Below are 23,607 nucleotides of genomic sequence, written 5' to 3' on the forward strand. Positions count from 1 at the left end.
ACCGGATTTCTGAGTGACCCTCCCACTCTGACAACCCATGGTTTTATGAATACCTGCTTTGTACCCAGACTTGTGAGGCATATGCCAAAGTACAAGTTAATATTCAGCCAATGTTTGAATGAGTGAGTGTTGCATGAATGAATGAATGAGATGTCTTTTTTTGCCCCAACACCCTGCGGGTAAGCTGAATGAAGAGTAGTTAGAGCTTCGAAATGACACAGACTTGGCCTTAATTCCAAGCTCCCCTATTTCCTAGCTGTGGATTTGGGGAAAGTCAATTTGCTTCAGTGTCTTCATCTTGAAAATGGACCGTTATTGTCCAATAACAACCCCCTTCCCCAGGATGTTGTGAGGATGAGATGGTGACCCCACGTAAAGTGCCTAGAACAGGATGTACACCGAACCTCAATGGAACCTTAAGAAATGAGAGCTGCGCCCCTTCTGCACGTGGGAGGGCAGGGAATGTGTTTTCCATTCAAAGCTATTTCCCCCTACCCCTCTCTCCTGTGCCATTCAAAATGGGTAGGAGCTACTGTCAGAGAGATTTGATTTGTTCGAGGGTATAACTAGCACTATCTGCTCTGTTTAGGGACCGATATCTGGGCCTTCTGATAGGAAGCTACAGTAAATTCTTCTTGACCTGATGCTGCCCTCCCCATCATAAAACACAGCCCTCTGGAGGAGTTGCTGAGATTAGCAGGCCTGCTGCTTGGGAAAAGAACAGGAAAAGAACTAAGGAGACCTGGGCTGCCAGGCCCCATACTCAGAAACCTCTTGGCAAACTGTGTGACTATGGGCAAGTAACTCGGTCTCTCTGGGTCTCAGTTTACCCGTTTGCCTACTTCCTATAGGTGAGGCTCAAGTGAAATTGCAAAAGCCTGTGAACACTGTAGAAACAGTAATCATGTAACCGAGCATTTTGTAAGTCCCTGCTCTGTGCCAGGCACTGGATTAGGGTCCTTACAAAAGCTGCAAAATTAGTACTACTAGTAATTGTTCCTCTTTTTTACATGAGAAAACCTAGGCTCAGCGAGGTCACATTCCAACCCACATCACGGGTCTTCTCTTGGCCTTAGTCTTCTCACCAGAACGATGGGTTTCCCATTGCCACATAATGACTTCGGAGAGTTCAAGAGTGCTGGATGGAAACTGGGGGCTATATTGGGTCCAGCCTGCGTCTCCGGGAGGGGTGAGAGGACTCAAGGAGGGTGTGAGCCCCGCCGGATTGGGGGCGATCCCGCAGGAGGCCTGGTGCTCGCCCAGGCCTACCCAGGATTCCCAAGTCTCTCCTGGAGCAAAGGGCCCGGGATTCCCGGGCGGCTCCGGGGAGCGGGCGGGGCTGGGGGCGGGGCGGCGGCAGGAAGCGGCAGGAGCGGCGCCCCGAGCTGCTGGGCCCGGCAGAGCCGGGCCGGCCTCTGTAAACCGCCGGGGGCTGCACCGGGACCCCTAGGCAGCGGCGCACCCCCGAGTGCACGGCTGGTCGCAGGAGGTTGAGACGCGACACGGGCGAAAGAGACGTGGGTAGTAGAGTCCCAGGTCCTCCCGGGAAGTGCGCAGCCCCAAGATGTGCGGGTGAGGGGAGGGCGACTCGAGCAGTCCCGTGGCTCTCAGGACCCCAATGGGCGGGGGCGGGGCCTCCGCGGCGCCCCTCCCTCCCCCAACCCGGGCCCCTCCCGATCGGGGCCCGGGTCTTCCGCCGAGGCTCAGGACCCACAGTCTCGCACTCCCCCCAGGGTGCCATGGCTTCGAGGCTCCTGCACCGGCTGCGCCACGCCCTGGCCGGTGAGGGCCCCGGGGAGGCGGCGGCCGGCCCCGAGGTCGAGCAGTTCCCGGAGAGCTCGGAGCTGGAGGACGACGACGCCGAGGGCCTGTCCTCCCGTCTCAGCGGCACCCTTAGCTTCACCAGCGCCGAGGATGAGGACGACGAAGACGACGAGGACGACGAGGAGGACGGCCCCGACCCGCTGCCCCCTGGGGACGAGGCGTCGGGAGAAGACGCAGGCGAGTGCGGAGGACGAAGGCGGGAACCTTGGGAGCTCCATTAGGCCTCCACCTCAGCCACGTTCCTGAGATAATCAGGGGGCTCTGAGTTGATCCTGCCCAAACTCCGAAATTCTGACACTTTAAAGTGTCCCAGCCACCTCTTAGCTGTGTGACCTTGAGTCACACCTTTTGAGCCAAGTTCTTCCTTGTGTCAAGTGGGGGAAATCACTCCCATCTCAGGGCTGTTGCAGACATTCAGTGTACAGAGTCAGGGATACAAAATGGTAATGTGCTAGGGATGTTTTGGGGGTACAGATATTTATTTAGTGCCTGCTGTTTGCCAGGCACCGAAGTCTGGCATCTGGCCTCTCTCGGGCCCTCAGTTTCCACTTATGACAAATGGGGATAAAGCTATGTCACCTGTTGGGAGGATGAGTGAGGTCATGGAACATGGTTTATGTGACCCTGGCCCCAGGCCCATTGATGTGACTGGTCCTGTACTCATGCAGAACAGAACCCCCAACCTGATGGACAGCGGGGTAGTCAGCTCCTGGCACGGCAATTGCAGGATTTCTGGAAGAAATCCCGGAACACCCTGGTACCCCAGCGGCTGCTCTTCGAAGTGACCAGCGCCAATGTGGTCAAGGACCCCCCCTCCAAGTACGTGGTGAGTGCGAGCCCAGGAACCCCTGGGCTGTGAGTCTACAAGTCTAGCTAAGAGAAAGTAGGGGAGACTCCCAACTTCCTTGGGGGGAATCTGGCTGTGTAGTTATAAATGGCTGCCCCCATTTTACAGATGGGGAAACTGAGGCCAGAAAGGGGATGTAACTTGAACAAGTCCTCAGGCAATGACAGCTTCTCTGAGACGGAGTAAAGAAAGGATTATGGACCTGCCTCCTATCCTGGTTTTGAGAATAAGAAAACTGGTGTGTGTGCCCCCACTTGCCTTGCCTCCCAGGGCTTCGCAAATTGTAGCAAGATGCAAGATATACCGGAAAGAATATTATCTGGATCAGACTTGAGACTCAAGTTGCCTTGGTTAGTGGTTTTAAAAAAGTGGGTTTTGGAGGCAGAACTTGGTTCAAATCCCACTTATTACCAGTTGTTTGACCTTGGGTGAGTTGTGTAGCCTTGATGACTCATTTCCTCATCTGAGAACTGGGGACAATGCAGAGGATTGTCACAGGAATTAAATGAGACAGTGCTCAGAAATGCCCTTAGCATTAGGCCTGTCATTACGAAGTCCTTGAGAAAATGTGTAAGATAAAACATAGCTCTACTGGGGGTGACCAGTTGGCTCAGCTGGTTAGAGCGCAGGCTCATAACACCAAGGTTGCTGGTTCGATTCCCACATGAGCCAGTCAGCTACGCCCCCTCCTCCCCGCCAGATTGAAAACAATGACTTGACTTGGAGCTCAGCTGCACCCTCCACAACTAGATTGAAAAAAAAAACCACCAGCTTTATTATTATTATAATACTTAGCTCTGCATTGGAAATGCCTGGCTGTTGTGGCCTCCTTACAACCCAGGTGAATCAATTCTCAAGCACCCACCCTGTACAGAATAATCTTGTTCCAGGGGCTCCATTTAGGGACTGGGGGAGAAGAGCAATGTGGGGGAGGGCCTGGAAGTTCATTTTCGTAGCTGTGGAAAGGAGAAGCTGACATGGAAAATGAGATCTGCCAGGTCCTGCTCCTGGCCAGGCCTGAAACTCAGCCTGACCTGGCTAGTCCAGGCAGCGGCAGCTCTCTGCCGTTCACTTCCCTCCTCTTCACTACCCTCCTCCATTTCTGACTCAGCAGGAAGGGGGCCTGGAGCCCAGTGCCACATCTGGGCCTCTCCACCCCTCTGCTGCTGTTAGCAAACAAGGGCCGCACCCACCGGGTGACTGCTTCAATTTGAGCAGGGATTGAGTGATCAATGGAGTTTTCAGTGGCGAAAGCCCTGGCCAGGCGTCGTGCACAGGAAGGGGACCCCAAGGATCGGTTATCAGGGAGCAGCTGGGAAACAGGAAGTATGGGGGTGACGCTGGGAAAAGAATGACAAGATAGAGCAGGATGGCCAAGTAGTTCCTGGACGGTGTCTACGGAAACACATTACCTCCTTTGTCCTTACTGAACTCTTCCTGGGGGCGAAGAACACAGGCTTGTGAACTACCTTGGCCTGGGTTGGAATCCCAGCCGGGCCATTTCCCAGCTGTGTCCCTTAGGAGATGACTTTGAAACCTCTGCCCCCTCTTTGAGCCTGCCTCCTCAGCACTGCAAGGAAAGGACACTTTCCTTGTAGTGCTGTTGTGATGATTGAATGAAACATGTCAAGTGCTCAGCACAGTGTAGGTGCTCAGTTAATGGAGCTACTAATACCTATCTTGGCAGGACATTATAAGGATCAGATGAGATAATGGATATAAAATGGTTTGGGGCCAAAAAATTAAAAATAAAAGCCAGATGAACATAAGGAGGTCATTATAGACCATTTCTTCTTGCTGTATGCTCTACAGAAAATTGGTTTCCTGGAATGTTAATAACTACTTTAAAAACAAAAAAGATTTTGCAGTTAATATGTTTTGGGAATGCAGAGTTGAACGAGAGTAAAGTAAGTTTCTTTACTATTTAACTTTGAATCCTTAATATTAATGTACACTGTGAATGTTTGAGAGAAGGAGGATACAGTACACAAATCTAATTGACCAGGAGTGGCTGTAATACTAGCAGTTTCACAGAATGAATTCAAGAGGAAAATCTGGGTTTGATGTTAGTGTGCATTTAACATCTAACGCTTGCTAAACCCCCTTTTAAACTGCTTGCTCAGTATTCTTATATGAGGTATGATCAAACAACACGGTTGAATGTTTATTATTGTAAAAGACACATTGCCATCAATCCCCCTCAAAACACTGCCCCTCACTTCAAACACACTTATCGCATCATTCCTGCCACTTTCTGAAGCAGTTCTGGAAGTCCTCTTTCGTGAGTGTCTTTAGTTGTGCTGTCATGGCTGCCTCGATGTCCTGAATCATTCTGACTTCAGGAAAGAGCCAGAAGTTGCATGGTGCCAGATCCAGTGAATAAGGTGAATGATGACACACCGTAATGTTTTTATTTAACAGAAATTGCCTTATACTAGAAGCGATGTGTGACACAGAGCGTTGTCATGATGGATGGTTTATGGCACACTTTAAAACACACCTTCTCTCAACTGTAGATCACATCCGACTGACTGCACTGAACAAGTTGAAACTTGTTACTAAGGTTTGACGCACCGTTTCCCATATTGCGGATCCCTGCCTTTCCGTTGAATGGCACTCAGGAGCAACATTCACTGTATCTATTGACCACAACGGAAAGGCTCCATGTCACACATTACTTCTGGCATGGCAATTTCTGTCAAATAAAAACATTATGGTGTGTCCTCATCCACCTTATTCACCAGATCTGGCACTATGCGACTTCTGGCTCTTCCCCAAAGTCAAAATGACCATGAAAGGTAAACGTTTTGAATCGATTTAGGATGTCGAGGCAGCCACGACAACACAACTAGACACTCACCCAGGGCCAGCCAAGTGGCATGTTGGTTAGAGTTGGCTTGGGACGCCAGCTCAAGCAGCAGGGCCCTGGTTTGGATCCCACATGTGGGCTAGTGATGCTGCACCCTTTATAGCTAAGATGGTGAACAACAGCTTGACCTGGAGCTGGGCTGCGGTGAGTCGCAGGCGACGGCATAGGCTGCAGTGGGGCTGGCCGGCAGCTGGCGTGCGCTTTCGAGAGCTGCCGAGAGCGGCCATCCAATGGCTGGCGAGCGGCTGCCTCACCCAGGAAGAGCACAATGATCACAATATCAACATAGGCCAGTGAAGCGACGTCCTCCACAACTAGACTGAAGAACAAAAGGACAGCAGCTTGTCTGTTCCCCTTCCCCGACTCCCCAAGACTGTTCCCCTCCCCCAATTCCCCAATAAAATCTTAAAAAAAAAAAGACACAAAAGAGGACTTACAGAACTGCTTCAGAAAATGGCAAGAATAATGGGATAAGTGTGTTTGAAGCGAGGGGGAATGTTTTGAGGGGGATTAATGACAATGTGTCTTTAACTGTAATAATTTTTTTTAATTTAAACATTCGCTGAATTTTAATTAATCCATATTTGGGTTCTCATACTTGGGGGAAGCTTCACCGTTATCTTGTTCAGTGTTTCCAAAACGTGGTCATTCCAGTACCACCTTCACAATTCTTGTCCCATCCAAATGCTATTTGTACCATTCTTTGCTTAACGTTTACCTTTAAATAAACCGTTTTTGTTTTGGTTTTGGCTTAAGTGTAAAAGACAACTTTATAGCACTACCGTACGTGAAAAGCCCCACTTGCCGTAAAGAGAAGATAACCATAAAAATCAAAGCAGTGGAATGAAAGTGTTCTTAAACCCTGCCTGGATGCTGTTTGTTGCTTGAGGGCCCTGACCCGAGATCGTGTTGGCTCTTTTCTAAAAATGGAGCCGAAGTGTTGGAGAAGTGCTTTTTAAAACAAAAACAAAACAAAAACCTGAGAGCGTCTCAGTTTGCAGACAGGAAGCCTCAAAGATAATCAAGGGAGAATGACCTCCTGCCCCTGATTCAGTGCTCTTTACTCAAGCACATGCCACCTAAAAATCTCAGCACCAACATCTGGACACGTTCCACACCTGAGTGAACACTAACCTGGGCCAACACTTCATTCCCTCGAGAAGGAAGCAGACCTGAGATGGGGACTGCCTGGCCTGATGTCACACAGTGAGGGAGTACTGACCTGAGGTTAAAACTTGAGTCAGAGTCCAGTGTACTTTTCACACTGATCGTTCCTGGGGTGTCTGATGACCCACCCTCCGGGTCTGGATTGGAATAACCTGGCTAAGGATGTAGGGGGGCTGTGTCTAGAGTAGAACTTGGATTCTCAAGTTTGGCTCAGAGGCCCGAGAGACTGGCCTGGGCTTCAGCTCACCCCTGGTTTTCCAGCGGGGCTGGACAATGGGAAGGGAGTACTTTCTGGAAGGGGCCAAAGGCCAGTGGCTCCAGGCACTGAAGCTCATCTCTGTTTCTTTCCCCGTGCTGCCTTGGGCCCGGGTCATTTCAGACGAGCCTCAGGTAAGATGGGACTGGGCTCCCTAGCTGCTGCTCCAGCAGCCCCCACCCTCCTGGGCCGTCTCGGGGTGAAGGGATGAGGTGGGGGAACAGAGCTGGAAGTGTGGGTGTGGGGAGGGAAGGGACCCCTGGACCACTGGCGCCTGCCCTGACCCCCACCCTCCCTGCAGCTCTACACCCTCGCCGTGATGGGTCCAGGGCCACCAGATCGCCAGCCAGCCCAGATCTCTCGCCGCTACTCGGACTTTGAGCGGTTGCACCGAAACCTGCAGCGGCAGTTCCGGGGACCCATGGCTGCCATCTCCTTCCCCCGTAAGCGCCTGCGCCGGAATTTCACTGCGGAGACCATTGCCCGCCGCAGCCGGGCCTTCGAGCAGTTTTTAAGCCACCTGCAGGCAGTCCCCGAACTGCGCCATGCCCCAGACCTGCAGGACTTCTTCGTGCTGCCTGAGCTGCGGCGGGCACAGAGCCTCACCTGCACTGGCCTCTATCGTGAGGCTCTGGCACTCTGGGCCAATGCCTGGCAGCTGCAGGCCCAGCTGGGCACCCCGTCAGGCCCAGATCGCCCTCTGCTGACTCTGGCTGGCCTGGCTGTATGCCACCAGGAGTTGGAGGACCCTGGGGAGGCCCGGGCATGCTGTGAGAGGGCCTTACAGCTGATGGGCGACAAAAGCCCCCATCCTTTGTTGGCACCTTTTCTAGATGCCCATGTCCGACTCTCCTGGCGCCTGGGCCTGGACAAACGCCAGTCAGAGGCCCGGCTCCAGGCCCTGCAGGAGGCAGGCCTGACCCCCACGCCACCCCCAAGTCTCAAAGAATTGCTCATCAAGGAGGTACTGGACTAACCCTGCCTAGACTTAAGGCCACCGTGGGGAGATGCACTGCCCAAGGATGGCCAGCGGGTGGGCTGGGGAGCTGACGAGGACCCAGACAGCAGTTGGGAAGCTGTAGGGGGTGCTGAGAATCCCTAGAAGTTCTACAAATAATTTGTAGCAGACCCAGGAAACATGGTTCTCCTGTTGAGCTAGGCACAGGACCAGCTTTGGCTGGGGATTCCTGGGCTGGTACAGGGAGGAAGCTTGATGCAGCCTCTCCAGCTTATGAACAGCTAGGGGCTATGCTCCAGGTCAGGGTTCGTGTTCTCTTTCCCTTGGGCCTCTGAGCCAGTGAGGCAGCCTGGCCGAAGGGCCAGGGACTCTGCCTCTGGAGTCCCGGAGTTGATGGCTGGATAGAGGGCTGCAGTTCTGGCCCAGGAGAATTAAACGCCAGTGGCTCCAGTTGTATCAGTCTCTTTATTGGATGTGAGGGACGGAAGGCCCCACCCTCCATTGTAACTCCTGCCTCAGGAGTAGGGGTAAAGGGAGATCCATGAAGCCGCAGGCCAAGCTGGTCCCTCTGGCTACAGCTTGCTCTCTGAGACCCGGGGCTTTGCTCGGATCACACCCTCCTGGGAGCAGGATACAGCCAGGACCCCGTCCCGACGCCACAGCTGCCCATGTACCAGCGCCCGGGAGCCACCTATGGGTGAGGAAAAGGGTAAAAACGGCCTTTTCTCTCCTTTGGCACAGCCAATTGTGCTTCTTGAAAAGGGTGCAATCCAGGTTGGGCTGCCCCGTACAGAGGACACACTGAGTGTTCTGGTCACTCCCAATCTCCAAGTGCCTCTTTATGAGCCTAGTATGGTCAGTCATTGGGGAGTAGCTCCTCCCATGGGCTCCTGACTTGACAGTTTAAAAGCACTTTCACACATTTTCTGGCTTCCTCAAAAAGATGACAGAGGCAGGAGTTCTGAGAACAGCCTTGGTCGGTAGCTTGGTTAAGCAGATCCGCCCCATCTCTGGCCACTTGTGTTAGGAAACCCATCAGTTCTCTTTATAATAAATCGAACCAGTCCCTCCAGGCTGGTATTCTATGGAAAACACCCCCATCCCCACCCCGAGGGGACAAAGGGGCTCGGGGGAGAGGACCCAGGGCCATGAGGTCTGGCCACCCCTCCCTCCCCACTTGTGGATTTTCTCTCCCTTGCTAGCCTTGGGCCTGCGTTTGATATTTATGAAGGGACCTGCTGGTTTCCCTTCAGTAGAACTTAGTCCTCACAGTAGCCAAGTGAAGCAGGGCTTGTCCCCTTTTCCAGATGATGACTGAAGTTCACAGAGGCTCAGGAACTTGGCCTTAAGAATCTGGCCAAACCCAAACCCAAGTGTCCTAACTTGAAGGTTGTTGATCCTGTCCTGTGCCGCTCTTGGTACTTGAGAGTCTCCCTTCCCTGAGTATACAGAGTCCCTTAAGTTTTGTCACTGTTGCACAAAGCAAGGCTATTGTTTTTTTTCCGTTTGAAATGTACTTCCTTGGAAAGGAGCCCGGGGCTCTGAGACTAGACACTGATGAATGGGTCTGGGTTTCCTTCTGTCTCTGATGAGGAGTGTCCAAGTAGTGTCCTTAGAAACTGTTGAATACCCTGAATCTCAACCAGGTTAATCAGCAGCGTCACTTAGGGAGCTTATTAAAAATACAGTTTCCAAGACCTCTTCCAAGACCTGTTGAGTCAGAATCTTGGCATCTGAGAATCTGTTTTGAAAAAGGTCCCCCAGTGGTGGTCTCATGGGCCACCGGGTTCGGATACTACTGTTCTAGTGCAACCCTGTTTGTTTAGATGGGAAACTGAGGCTCGAAGAGGAGATGGGATTTACCCAAGATCATACTGAGAATCTGAAGTGGTTCTGGGACTAGACCTGGGTGTCTGAGACAAAGGAAATCATATTCCCAGCATGTTACAGAAATTAAGAGTTGAGCAAGTATCTTGTCCTCCAGTGTCACCCTGTCATTTTAAAGACAAGGATGCCGAAGCCTAGGGGGGCAGGAGAGGAAGCGACCTGTGCAGGGCCCCACAGGATGTGGGTGAGGGACAGCAGCATCCACGCAGCAGGCTCCCCGCCAGCCCAAGGTCAGTACCCTTGTCCCATGTGGCCCCACACTCACCAGCCCAGGGGCTCTTGCACTCATAGAGCATCCAGTGGTCAGCTCGGAAGGGGGCGTGGAACCACATGGAGTGGTCCAAGGAGGCCATGAAGTGCACCTTATGCTGATATTGGTGGGGCAGCAGTGCTGTGCCCAGGAAGGCGTAGTCTGAGATATAGGCAGCCACGCAGCAGTGCATCTTGATGTCGCCCTCCCCTGCAACATGTCCCAGCTGCATCAGCCCTGGGCTCATGGGCTTTACAGCTCAGGACCTGCAGGGAGGTGAGGGGAGAAAGGGCCTGCCGTGCACAGATGTGCAGACTGTTCGCTGCATGAGGGCACGTGGCCCAAGGCGTATGTGTGATGAGGGACAGGGAGGTGGGCATGGAGGGAGGGCAGGAGTGAGGACTGACATGCAGTCTTCACTCCCCAGGTTTCCCACACAGGCACCCAGGGTGAGCAGTGGACCTGGACAAGAATCTCAGCAAGATGCCTTGCCTTCCCCAGAAGGGGCCAACAGGATTGCAGCCATGTACCCATTTGCCCCATGCAAAGGCCTGACGGCCCTGGTGAGAAACTGAGTCAACTTCCCCATCACGCAGATGAGGAAATGGGCCCAGAGAGGGGAAGTAACATGCCCAAGGCCACACAGGGCAAATAAGGTACAGAAATAAGGTACAGGCCTAGGCCCCTGGAGAGTGTTTTCTTCCAATCCAGGGGTCTTCTTACCAATATGGCCCCGGGCTCGCACCCAGAACATCTGATTGGGCTCCACTTTCTGTAGCTGGTTCAGGGTGGGTGGGTTTACCAGCTTGATCTCAATGGGCACCTCCTGGGCAGCAATTCGGTTCAGCCCCACTCGGTACTTCTCGTGAAGGTTAGGGTCCCTGAAAATAAAGCGGAGAGGGGCTGGGGGAGACTCAGGGAGAGGGCAAGCCTCTCTTCGGAGCTGCCTCTCCTGACCCCCCTCATTCCTCCATAGGGACTCCTGACTTAGCCCCAAAGCTGGCAGGCAGGAGTGTCTAGTCTCTGAATCCCTTCTTTGTCTCTTATGAGCCATGTGACCTTGTGCAAGTTAGTAATCTCTCCGAGCCTATTTTCCTATCTGTAAAATATGGATGACAGTAACCTAACTCATAGTAAAAAATGGAGAAGAGAACGTAATGCATATAAAGCCGACACATCACAGTCAGGAAGCATATCTCTGATAGGCACCGTTCAGAGCATTTCACCCGTATTAACTCATTCCTCACAACAACCCTGTGACACAGGTACAATGATCACCGCCCCGCAGGGATACATGAAATAAGCGTCAAGTCCAAGACGCTTGCTCAGGAAGTGGAGATGGCAGGGTTCCGACCCAGGCAGTCTGGCTCCACGGTTCACACCCTAACCGCTTCACTGTTCCAAACACTCAGGGGGCTGTCCAACTGGGACTGAGTTCCCTAACCCTAAGCAATTAGGAACACGGTGATCCCAAGGGGCAGGAGTCCATTTCCAGGGAAGTCCCTTGGTCACCCCTGGCACTCTGCACCGGCATTTCCATTTTTATCCCTATCCTCTCGAGCACTGTCCATGGAACCTTCTGTGATGATGGAATGGTCTGTATCTGCACTGTCCACTACGGTAGCCATTAGCCACGTGTGGCTATTGAGTGAGTGCTTGAAATGTGGCTAGTGCGACTGAGGAGCAGAAATATTAATTCCATCTCATGTTAATTAATGTAATATACCCATATGTGGCTAGTGGCTTTCTTGGTGAACAGCACAGCTCTAGATTTAGGGACCTTTAAGAATAATGTCCCCTTCCATTTCAGCAAACATTTCTGAGCTCCGACTGCATGCCAGCCTCTGAGCTTACCCCTCTGTCAGTAGTGGTATAACTAGAATCTACTGAACACTCACTAAATGCCTTATTATCTCATTTAATCCTCACTGCAGCCTCATGAGGTAGGAATTATGATTAGCACCATTTTTATAACTGAGGACACAGGCTCAGAGTGGGAAAGCAACTTGCCCAAACTCACACAGCTAACAGAGATAGAGCCAAGATTTAAACCCAGGCTTTTCCCAGGTTCAAACCCACATCTGTCCCATCACACCCTGCTGCCTCCCCAGCATGCAGCACAAGACAGAGGCACTCTCCCTATGATACCACTGTGAAGTAGGCTGGGCAAAAACGACCACTGCCAGTTTTTAGATGAACAGCAGGGCTCTGAGTGGCTGGGGAGTTGGGCAAAGCCACACGGCAAATGGGCATTAATGGAGCACAGCCCTGGCCAGGATCCACCCACGTGTCTGTCCTGTGTCGGGACCCAGAGTTCTCTCCCTTGCCCTAGCATTTTCCCAACTTTACCAACTGTGATCCAAGTAAGAAATATATTTTACCAGGTGACATACAAAATATTTGACATGCACTAAGGCAAAGGCAGCGGGACCACAGATCTCTGCAGCAGGAACACGGCATTAACTCCTAGGCTGCTGAGTCATGTGACCTCGGAGGAGGAGGGGTCACTCAGGGACTGGAGAGGTGAGGATTTACCAAGTAAGGATAGAAATATCTCAATATTTTAACAACCAGTGAAGCTGTACTGTACCTGAACGGGCTGAATCATAAGCCCTGCCTTTACATCATGACCCAGGATCCTTGCTCATGCACACAACCCCACACGGACAACTGAAACGAAACTTTCAACAAAAGGATTCTTACCCTTACTACATACAATACACTCCAATATCTTCTTTTCTAGTCTATATTTTTTAAATGCCAGTCAAGACGCACAAAAGGATTCCATGACCCACTAACAGGTGGCAACTGCTGCCTGAACATAGTCCTGGAGCCTCCAAGTCTCTCACCTTAAATACTGGGCAATGAGGGCCTCGTAGTCCAGCAGCTCTTCCGGTGGGGGCACAGCGGGCATGGAGCACTGGTGCTGCACGGGGCTGGGCTGGGTCTGCTGGAAGGAGGCCTGGCAGATGAAGATGGGCTTGCCATGCTGCACGGCCTTCACGGAGCGCACCGAGAAGCTGGTCCCTGTTCGCGTCCGCTCCACCTGATACAAAACGGGCACCTTCGGGTCCCCTGCAGGGGGCACAAGGGACACGGAGAGCCTGAGTGAGCCCCACAGGCCCCGTCGTCATTACAGTGGCTGGACAGGCACCTGTGCTACTCATTCTCCATTTATTTTCTGCTTGGTAGCTACTGACTGAGGCCAGGTACTGGGGATACAGAGAGAACACCAGACCCTGTCATGGGGATGTACCCAGTGCAGGTGGAACTTCTGTCAACAGCACAGAACAAAAGGGACGGTGCCAGATTCCCTGCATTCACGTCTCAGCTCCGCCACTCACCAGCTGTGGCACCTTGGGAAAGTCACTTAACCTCTCTTGAGCAGTTCATCCACCTCTAAAATGGGGATCATCATAGTGTTCAGACCTCTCAGGATTTTAATGAGAATTAGTTCATAGTTGTAAAGTAGTCAGAATGCTATCCAGCTCTGTAAGTGTTGGTTAGATAAAATAAACGTTCCCAGCTTTTGTCTTGTTCCACCTCTAACTGGGATCTTGTCATGTGTCTGGTACCATTTTTCTAGCTGTGGTCAGCAAATCTGGCCTGCTGCCTGTTTTCTATTTTTTTATTCTTTCTTTCCCCCCCCCTTTCTGTCTTTCTTTTTATTTTTTTTTAAGAACAAGCAAAGGCTATTTATTCATAGTTTAGTGTAGCAAGGGAGTCAGCCACCATCACTTATGTTCGGTAGAGGCTCGAAGGCAAGCAGAGGAGTGGGAAAGCTTTAGCATGAAAAAAGAGGTTTCAATTATGCCCTGAAAAAAGAGGTTTCAAGTGTCCCCCGATTGGAGGCTGTTGGCACAGGAAAGCTGAGGCAGGCTAACTAGAAGCGGGACATCCTATGTAATTGGTTAGAGATACATGTTTGGCTTTCTGCAGTTGGTCCTCAGTTGGCAGTATGGGCAAAAATTAGGGAAGCTGTCAGTCATTAATCAAGTCCTGGCTGTTTGGGGCTGACTGTTATAGGGGCTGTGGTTTGGCTTCCTGGACTGGCTTGCTATAATAGAAATGGTGGTCTGACTTCCTATAGCCTGACACGTAGACAGTAGGTTGGCTTCCTGTGCTGGTTGCTACCAACTGTGGATCAAGAGTTCTGTTTTTATATATGGTCTGGTCATTGTCTGAATATTCATCCTCTCAGGAAAAGCCTGCTGTTGGTCACTTCATCCTTGATACAAATTGCAGTCACTTGGCCCTTCTCCTTTGGGTGTCCATGCTCCTAATGCAGGATGAAAGGCATTGGCCCCAGGTAGAGGACGATAAGCCCTCAACTAGCAGCAGGTCAGGGAGGATTTTTAGGGAGAGAGAGTCTCTCTGGTGTCTCTGAAGTCCTTCACTATCTCTCTGAGTCAGTCTGACCTTGGAGAACCCTGAGACCTAGGCGATGAGACGTTTTTGGGGATGATTTTCAACTTTCAAATGAAAGAAGCAGGTCTACACAAGTGTTGTTTCCTCCACCCCAATCCAAATGGGGAGCCAAACAGGCACTGCGGGTGCATTCAACAGCAATTAACATCACTAGGAAGCCTTGAGGCCTGGCTGGTTTGCCAGCAGGCTGATATCCGGCATTGTCAAAGGGCTGCCTTTATCAGAATGGGGACTCCTCAAGGTCAAAGGCCTTTGACAAATGCTTTCCAAGAGTCCAGACACTGGAGATAGATACATGTGCAGTCTGATTTCCGGGGCTAGAAAGGAAGTCAACAAACTTAAAAAAAGTTTTCATCCAATCCTCAGTCTGCAGCTAAAATGCCATACTTTCAGTTACTAGTGATTTACCTCCATGCGAATGAGTTCCAGGCCTATTATTACTGGAACACGGTAGGTAGGCTCTGGAGTGAGTGCTCGGTGCTATGTTACTAAGTGTTAGTTACTAAGGTACTATCTTCTCTCATGTTGGTCTCACAATGACTATGCAGAGTGGGTCTTACTCCCCTTATAGGGGTGAGGAAACTGAGGCCACAAAGAACATTTTTGGGGATATAGCCAAGCCCATTTGTTTACATACATCTACGGTTGCTTTTGCCCACAAAACCTAAAATATTTACTATCTGGCCCTTTACAGAATGTTTGCAGACTCCTGCTCCAGCTTCTCCAAGCACTAAACCTGCTAGTTCTCTAGAGAAATACTTTGAAAACAAAAACAAAAAAAAAAACAAACTGACTAACACTCTAAGCTGGGCTTTTAGAAAAAGAATTGATAGGATAAATGGCCAAGAGCCAACACCCCCCTCCCCAGTATCTTTTAATCAAAAATATCATTGGAACATCATCATCGGTTGTAACAACTGATAGACCTGGTAGAGGGCCACATTACAAACTGGTGTCAAAAATAAACAAATAAATTGGGACACTTTTAAAGTGAGTCAGGGCTGCCATCCCAGCGGAACTGCCTTGCACGTCTTATGCCTCAAACCTCTGGAATGTTAAAACGGGGCAGAATAACCATTGGACTGGGCCTAAAGCAACACTGTGCCCCAAAGAAACTGCAGAGATAACAAAAAAGCAGTTATTATGACTACTGGACTGAAAATTTAAAACACTGTTTAGAACTAACATCACTATGTTATGTTACGTGGGCCAATAGAAATGCCTGCCTTCTATTGATGTAATTGTGCCCCTTCCCTTTCTTATAATACCCATTGCGTTTGTCTCCTAATGGGAACACTGTTTGGGCTTCTGCCTGAGTCAGCGCAACCGGAATAGCTTTTCTTTTGATCTCAGATAAACACTTGTGCCTCTCACTTTGAAAGGCCTTTTTATTTTAGGTTAACACTGGTAAGAGAGCTTCCCTTTTTGCCTTGCTTCCAGGAAGCTCAGAACTAACTTTTGTATAAAACTGCAACAATATGCCTTAGCCTAGTTTTTTTACACAATCATTTCCCCAATTCCCATTACTACTAGACTCCTGTCCCTTGACTTTTACTGTAATAGTCCTATAACAGCTGCCAATTATTTTAAGCTGCCTTGAGGCCTTTCAAGAACCAGGTAGGGACATAACTAATCGATTATTTTGAAACAGTAGCATGGGCATAAGTCATTTCTTGCTGCCCCTGGATAGAGAATTTCCAAGGAAGAGGATCCTTCCCCCAGACTCTGGGATGGGCACCCTGGCAGCTCTCCCTTGGTTTGGAATTATCTCCCAAGAGTGAAAGAGAAAAGCACCAAAGGAGGGAAGAATGTGGAGCTTGGAGCTTGCACTCAGGTTCAAATCCTGGCTCCGCCTCACTTAGCATTGCAGGAGAGCTGGTTATCCAAGTATAACCTCTCACAGTCCCTGTTTCCTTACAGGTAAAATGATGGCAGGAATGTGTTTACTTCTGAGGACTAAACAAGGTGGTTGTGTTCTGTATCATGCAAATTTTAATTATTCCTATAAATTCATTATCAAAAAATGATAGTTATCATTTATGTAAAACCTTCAACATACCGATCCTGCACTAGATACTTAATCTGCAAAGACTCAGTGAATTCTTTCAGACACAACATGAAGAAATTGATTCAGGGGGATCAGGTAATGCCCCCACTCCCTCAAAAACAAAACTGTCTCACTAGGTTCGGATTACAATTTCAAAAGGCCAGCACTTTTGGAGATTACAACCAAATTGAAGAAATAAAGGGCACTTTTGCTCTCAATTGGCATAAACGTCGTCAGACCGGGCCTGGGCCCACAGTAAGTATTCAAATACTTTATAGCAATGACTGTCAGGGAGGGGCAGGCAATAAAAAGAGAATAAAACGGGAGTGAGGGGCATGGGGATGTACTATGAAAAGGTATGTATATTTACTATTATAGCTGTTTTATATTTGTCAAATGAAGGGGGAACCCCCACTATTGTTTTCTTAATATGAATCACATATTGTTAAGTTCCATAAATTCATCTCAGCTCATGGGACTATGCAGAAGACAGTGACTCTTAAAGTTGGGGACATCTGCCTTAGGAGCAAGGAGAAGGGAGGGAAAGCAAGTTAGATTTTTGTTTCTCAAAAGAGAGCATGGGTTTTTAAAAAATTGCTCTCTTGTTCCTTAATTTGATCCCAGAGCTATAAGCAGCTGTAGAGATCATCTCTATAAGACACCCTTGGTCCTGCCCTCCTCCATTTTTTTAGGTGGCATGAAGGAATCAAGCCTCAGAGAGGAGGGTAACCTCCCTCAAGGTCGCATGGCGAATTAGTACTGAAACTAGAGCTTCAGTTTCTTAATTCCCAGCCTGGTGCTCTCTTCTCCAAGCCAAGCTGCCTGCCTCCAACCTCCGAGCAGAGATTACAGCACCCCTCTGCGTATCCAGCACAGTACTGAGCACCAGAAGGTGTGAAAAGAATGAAGAACAAAAGACCCAAAGGGAGCAGTTAAGCCTCAAAGTCTGTGTCTTTTGGGGCCAGATAACAAGCCAGTGTAAGGTCTAAGCCTTTTCTTGGTCCCACCCAGGCCTCAGTACCCTCTAGGCTCGCTGAGGGTGGGGATCAACTAACTCTCTCTCCCTCTCCTCCACTGCCCCCCTCCCCATCCTCCTCACATTCTCAGCTCAGTCAGCCCCCCAAAGCCAGGAAGAAGTACCTGCTGGGCCACCAGGGCTGGCTGGGGGAAGGGAGGAGGTGGCTTACCTGCCCGTACAAAATAGCAGTGCAGGGAATGCACGTGAATGTCTTCACTCACAGACTTGGCTGCAGCCACCAGGGCCTGTCCCACGATCTGACCCCCAAATAGCCGCTGGCTTGTGGGTATCCAGTAATGCCTTCCTCTGTGGGGAGAAGGGGAAAGCAGGAAAGATTTGGGGGCTGGGCCAAATCCTACCACCATCAGTGATCCTCTACTGCAGGATCTATTAACCTTATTGGGCTTTGGGAGCCTTTTGAGAATTTGGTGAAAGCCCTGGACCCTTTCCTCAAATATCCTTACATCACTCTGCATACAGCACACATCTATTTTCAAGGCCTTCAGGACTGCCCAGCCCTTCTGTGGATTTTGGTTAAGGATGACAAACCAACCCCTGTATTTTACACTAAGAGAATAGGGATCAGAGAGGGACAGTGACTTGAGCAAGGTCACAAAGCTTAAACATTGCCAATCCTAAGCAGTATCTAAGTCTTTTAACCTCAAGTCCAGTGTTTCTTCCACTGTCCATACCAGGCAGGGTAAGGCAGACGCCACTCAAGGACTTGAGGGACCAAGATGAACCCCAAGGGCTGGGGGTGGACTGCATGAAGGCCTGGCACTTACTCCCCTCAACTGCGACAGCTCCGTTCTTCCAAGGAACTAGATTTAGAGCTCGAAGGGCCCTCAAACTTCAAGTCTAACCCCCTTCAATGTGCAGATAAGAAAACTGAGGCCCCAGGGCCGGCCGAGTGGCTCAGTTGGTTAAGAGCTCGCTCAAGAGTTTGAGCTCTGAGCAACAGCGGTTCGAGTCCAGCCCGAGCTGAGCAGCCGCTGAGCTGCCAACAGGTAGCAGGATGGCTCAGCTAAAAAAAAAAAAAGAAAACTGAGGCCCCAGAGGTGAAAACAGCAACTTGCCCAGTACATGAACCGTATGGAGGCTGAAGGATTTAGGTCTCCAGCTTTCCAAGGCCCAGCACAACCCAAGTTTCGCATTTTTTTAATAATTTATTGCAAACAGTCCTCCAGGAAGTTATCTGTAATTCATTAAGTAGGGAGAAGAGACATTAACACCCAAAATAGCTCCCAATAAGCCAATAGGAGCCTTGTAGGCCAAAACTTAAATCCCCAGCTGCAGGCAAGAACTTAAGTGGCATCGGGAAGGAAAATGGCTCAGGCCTCGGAAGAAATAAGGAGCTACCAGACCCCACTAAGTGGGGGTGGGGGTGGGGTATATAAAAAGAAAAGATAGAGAATATGCAAGGAGCTGAGGATAAGTTTTAAACCTGATCAGGTGTGTGCTCTTGGACAAATCGCCGCCCTTTTTAGGTTGGTTCCCAGAGACATGACTCCTCAAGGGAGGTTGCTGAGAAGGATGTCTCAGGTCACCACTTTATTTGTCCAGACTGCCAGGACCTCCTAGGGTTGGGGCTGCACAGACCCGGCGCGGAGAAGAGAGAAAGCCAGGAGAGCGAGGGCAGCTGTCAAGGACAAGCTCTCTCCCAATCGCGGCAGAGCCTGCATCCAGCGAAGAGCCCATCCTCGTCCAGGAAGCTATGAACAGGAGGCTACAGGGTGGCGGCAGTCGAGATGAGGAGCCTCTGCCCCAATGAAGGATGCGTGCCAGATGCGGCCAGCTACCTGAAGAGATCCTCATCCAGCGGCTCGAGGTTGAGCACGCTGGTGACCAGGACGCTGCGGAGGTCCCCGGAGGGATCGCCGCTGCCCTGCCCATCCTCCGGGGCCTGCGGGGAAGACATGTAGATCACTTGCCTTCCGAACCGGGACACTGCGCTGGTCCGGACACGCGGAAACCGGCATAGAACGCACAGCTTCCGGCAGATTGTCAAAGTAATCGGAAGTCCCTTTCTGGCACTGAGAATGCGGGATGCAGGTTATGATTGGCCGGCGCATCTGTCAGTCTTAGGGAGTGTGGCTCTCTTTCTCTAGCGATTAGAGGGAATGAATGCCAGTCTGGGAATCCCGTGTGTGATTGGATATGACCATGAGGGGGCGTATCCCCGGGACTGGGTAATAAGGACTGAGTTTCATTTCCCTTCTGTCAGATTGCAAAGACGACCCCAGCCCCTTTAGACGGTTTAAGCCTAGGGCTCCTCCTGAGCTCCATAGCAGGCCACTCAATTGGGGCCGACCCTGAAGGCATCCTGAGTCCACGCCAGCCTGTAGACCCTCATTGTGACCTCTGACCCCTGGGGTTGTTATTGGGGCCAGCCCCTGGTGTGGGCTGAGGGAGCGGCCATGGAGCTGGGCAGCTGCTTCAAGACCTACGAGGACTTCAAGAAGTGCTTCAGCGCCTACAAAAAGGAGAACAGGTGCTCCTTCATTCTCAGGGACCGCGTCTCCGTCCGCTTCCACAACCTCAACCATGGCACCTCCATCCGCGAGGACATCCTGTAAGGGCGGGGCGGGGGCGGGGCAGGGGGGTGGAGAGGAGGCTGCACTGTCCCCAGATGGGTGGCCTGGAGGAGGAGGGAATGCAGTTGGGCCCTCATTTCTGTGAGCATTCAACAGACACTCAGTGAGCACCTGCGGGGTGCCTGGGGCAAAGAGAGCAAAACCTCCACAGGCACCAATTTTTGACCACCCACTTCATCTTCATTCACTCACATCCATTCACAGCTTTCCTGAAATTCATAACTTCAGTTTGTCCCATTTTCTGAGCACCTGCAGTATCCCAGACGCAAAATATGGCCTTCACAAATGATAAAAATGCCTTGGCGATCAATTCCTTCATCAGTCACCTCTTCACAAAGCAGTAACGCAGTCAGTTGTTGGTTACTTCATTCATTCAATTATTCGTTTTGTAAATAGTTTTTGAGCACTTGAGATAAACAGCCGTTTTTCAGACACTTTCAGTGCTCTAGGCAGCGTTCTCTCTCATCTGTGCATGCATGACCCCACAGGGCTATATTGAGAGCTGTAGCTAAATGTCATTTTCCCCATTTGGCAGATGAGGAAACAGGCTAGAGGCTAAGAGAAGGGAAGCAGAGAAAGGCTTCGTGCTGGAAGTAATGGTTTCTACTGAGCTGTGAACGAAACAAAGGGCTCGAGTAGGAGTTCAGTGGTTAATTATCAAGTAGCATGAAGGAGTTTGACCAGACAGAGCTGTGCAGACGGAGCTATGGAGCAAAGGTACAGATATGTGAAAGAAGGTGGTATGTTTGAGAAACTGGGGGATGCCATGCTTGGCAGGAGATGAAGTCAGGTGTAGTCTACCTGAAGGGTCTTTAGGTACCATTGTGAGGTGTTAGGACTTTATCCTATGCCAGTAGCATCTTCCTAAGCAGTGAGACTAATACAAAAAAATGTCCTGCAATCGAAATGCTTACAGTCTATGTCAGATAAATGAAGTAGCCTCCCGTGGCCTTCAGGATGTATGAAGTCGAAGACCGTTAACCTGGTTCACCAGACCACCTGACCCTTCTGACCTCTCCATCTTGCACTGTGTCCATCCATATCCGGTCTACTCCACACTCAGCTCATGTCCTAACCCCACAGCTTCCTGGTCTTCATATTTACCACAGCCACTTTACATTTGCCCATCCACATATTTTTAGCTCACTTTTCCTCAAATGTCAGTCATTTGCATTCTATCGTCTCCATGCTACATATTCTATACTACCATTTACTTAACATTTTTAAATTGTTTTAATATTCAAAGGGACCTATTTTAGACCCAATCTAAGCAATAATATGTAAGAAGTAACAGTATAATGGCCCCCCAAATGGCATATATTTATGAATAACTTAAATATTCTTGTGCAAGCTGAGGTCTTTTTGGATCTCTTTTGGTCATTTGGGAAACTCTGTTTTAGCTAATTACTTTTCCTTCAGATTTCAGCACGTTTTCCAGGAAGGCTTTACTTCCCAGAAGATTAGCTTAGATGATGTTCTGTGTTCTGAAGCACCTGTTACAGCTGTCACAGCACCTGTTGCTCCTGTTACAGCATATTGTTTTGGACTACAGTTTACAGAGGATGCCACGGGTTGGCTGAGCTCTTCCCGGGAGGGACCCTGGTTTACTGTTATCTATATTCTCACTGATGATCACAGTGCTACTTGCATAGGATCAAGTCCAAACACCTCATATTTGCACCTACACACCCTTCAGGTGACTATCCCCAGGGTCTAGCACATGGCTTGGTCCATAACAGGCATTAAGTAATTGTTGAATGAATGAGTTATCAAGTGCTAAACATGTGATTCAGGGAAATAGGTAAAAGGACTCAGAAGAGAGAAAAATCAGGTTGCTATTTGCTGCTTTAATATCACCACAAATGTGGTTTAAACTCAAATTTATTATCTGACAGTTCTGCAGGTTAGAAGTCAGACACAGATCTCACTAAAATCTAGAGATCAGCAGGGCTGCATTTCTTTCTGGAATCCCTAGAGGAAAATCCATTTCCTTGTCTTTTCCAACTTCTAGAGTCTGCCCTTGTTACCGCTGATTCAAAAGGGGTCCGCATGCTTGTGGGCATCCAAGCCAAAAGAAAATACCAGCAGGAGTTTGCAGCAAAGAAAGTAAAGGTTTGTTTAAGGAGTTGGCTCCAAGTCCAAGGACCGGTGATCTATTGCCCTCAAAAACCTGGCTCCCCAACGGCCCCTAGTGGCTAGGTTATATAAGGGAAAAATCATTAATCATGGTTACACTATGGGAGTTGGAGCTAAGGGCTCTGCTGATTGGTCAAGGCTAAGGCAGCTGGTGTCAGTCATGGCATTGTTCCACCTGGTTTCCAGGGGATGCGGTCCGTGGGGCCATCCGCTTTCATGAGTCCGGAGCTGAAACATAACTGAGGCCAAGGTGTTAGCTTTGTTTCATTAAAGCCTCTCATTGTGTTTAAGGGCCGGCCAAGTGGCTCAGTTGGTTAAGAGTTCACTCAAGAGTTTGAGCTCTGAGCAACAGCGGTTCGACGCCTGGCCTTAGCTGAGCTGCCAACAGATGGCAGGATGGCTCAGCTACAAAAAACAACAACAAAAAAAAACCACCTCTCATTGTTTGAGGTTTTGTTAAAACCTCATTCATTATCTGAGGTTTAGTTATTATATCCTAGTCATGGTTGATAGACCTGAGGCTTTATTCTTAAATGAATTTGACGTTGACTAGAACCTAATGTCCTCAGGGCTTAATGATTAAAAGGAGTGAATGTACAGTATATGTACAGGTAGGAGGCTCTGGGGACAGAATGCAAAGGTGTCAGTAGTTCTATCAGGCTAAACGATGCTAGCTTGGATTAAAGCAGAATGCATAATGAAGTTCACTTGCCATTACACCCTCATTGTTTAGCTTACGGTAGCCATCATCCTTCTTCAAAGCCAGCAACAGCTGGTTCAGCCCTCATATCACTCTCACCTGTTTCTGTTGTCCCATCTTGCTCTGGCTCCCCTCTTCTGCAGCCTTCTACGTTTAGGATCGCGCCCACTCCGGGTAATCTAAGATAATTTCCCTTTAAAACAAGTCAGCTAATTAGCACCCTTAATCCCACCTGCAATCTTATTTCCCCTTTGCCATGTAACCTATCATAGTCACAGGTCCTAGAGATTAGGAAGTAGACATCTTTGGGGGACCATTTTGCCCACCACAGGAGGGTTAACGTCCAAACCAAGTGAGTTAGTACAGATGATAACAGTATGTACTTAAGGCAGTGAGGAGACCTGCTTAGCTAGAAGGAAGATTGATGCTGGAGCAGTGGGAAAGAAACTTGGAGGGACTCAGATAACAGACTGGAAAGTTGGGGTTAATTTCATTTATTTTTGTTTTTGAAGGTTGAACAACATGAAAAATGAGTTTGTTTTGGGGTCAAGGTAGTCATTTAATTAAAAGATGTTTTTCAAACAGTAAAAAAGGGTCTAAAAGTTAGCATCCTTTCTGCAGAGTTA

At 49.7% G+C, this 23,607-nt stretch overlaps 3 protein-coding genes across 8 annotated transcripts in view; 2 read left to right on the forward strand and 1 right to left on the reverse strand.

Annotated features, from left to right (window-relative positions):
* Positions 1 to 1,340: 1,340 nt before the first annotated feature.
* On the forward strand, positions 1,341 to 8,375 carry SNX21 (sorting nexin family member 21). 4 transcript variants are annotated; one of them, XM_019637058.1, is made up of 4 exons: positions 1,341 to 1,572; positions 1,734 to 2,001; positions 2,493 to 2,650; positions 7,265 to 8,375. In XM_019637058.1, exons 2-4 carry the CDS (start codon positions 1,740 to 1,742, stop codon positions 7,937 to 7,939), a joined length of 1,095 nt encoding a protein of 364 aa, XP_019492603.1. In that variant the 5' UTR covers positions 1,341 to 1,572; positions 1,734 to 1,739; the 3' UTR covers positions 7,940 to 8,375. The 4 variants fall into 4 exon arrangements, with proteins under 4 accessions (XP_019492603.1, XP_019492600.1, XP_019492602.1 ...); XM_019637055.1 differs by having other exon boundaries at positions 2,498 to 2,650; XM_019637057.1 differs by having other exon boundaries at positions 1,341 to 1,521.
* Positions 8,368 to 19,559, reverse strand: ACOT8 (acyl-CoA thioesterase 8). Its single transcript, XM_019637059.1, has 6 exons — positions 19,351 to 19,559; positions 17,721 to 17,857; positions 12,908 to 13,133; positions 10,782 to 10,939; positions 10,074 to 10,268; positions 8,368 to 8,612 (listed from the first exon to the last, which is right to left on the reverse strand). The coding sequence occupies exons 1-6, from the start codon at positions 19,467 to 19,469 to the stop codon at positions 8,494 to 8,496; spliced, it is 954 nt and encodes a 317-aa protein (XP_019492604.1). The 5' UTR covers positions 19,470 to 19,559; the 3' UTR covers positions 8,368 to 8,493.
* A 180-nt stretch (positions 19,560 to 19,739) lies between these two features.
* The window catches only part of ZSWIM3 (zinc finger SWIM-type containing 3), a 26,215-nt gene continuing 22,347 nt past the window's right edge, over positions 19,740 to 23,607 (forward strand). Inside the window, exon 1 of one of the 3 annotated variants that reach the window (XM_019636892.1) lies at positions 19,740 to 20,123. In XM_019636892.1, the coding sequence (XP_019492437.1) occupies positions 19,969 to 20,123 (155 nt within the window). In that variant the 5' untranslated portion in view covers positions 19,740 to 19,968. Of the gene's footprint in view, positions 20,124 to 20,686; positions 20,863 to 23,607 lie in introns of those variants that run through there. The other 2 variants (XM_019636893.1, XM_019636895.1) reach the window with 2 other exon arrangements.

The sequence above is a fragment of the Hipposideros armiger genome, unplaced genomic scaffold, assembly GCF_001890085.2.
Source record: "Hipposideros armiger isolate ML-2016 unplaced genomic scaffold, ASM189008v1 scaffold_31, whole genome shotgun sequence".
NCBI classification, from domain to species: Eukaryota; Metazoa; Chordata; class Mammalia; order Chiroptera; family Hipposideridae; genus Hipposideros; species Hipposideros armiger.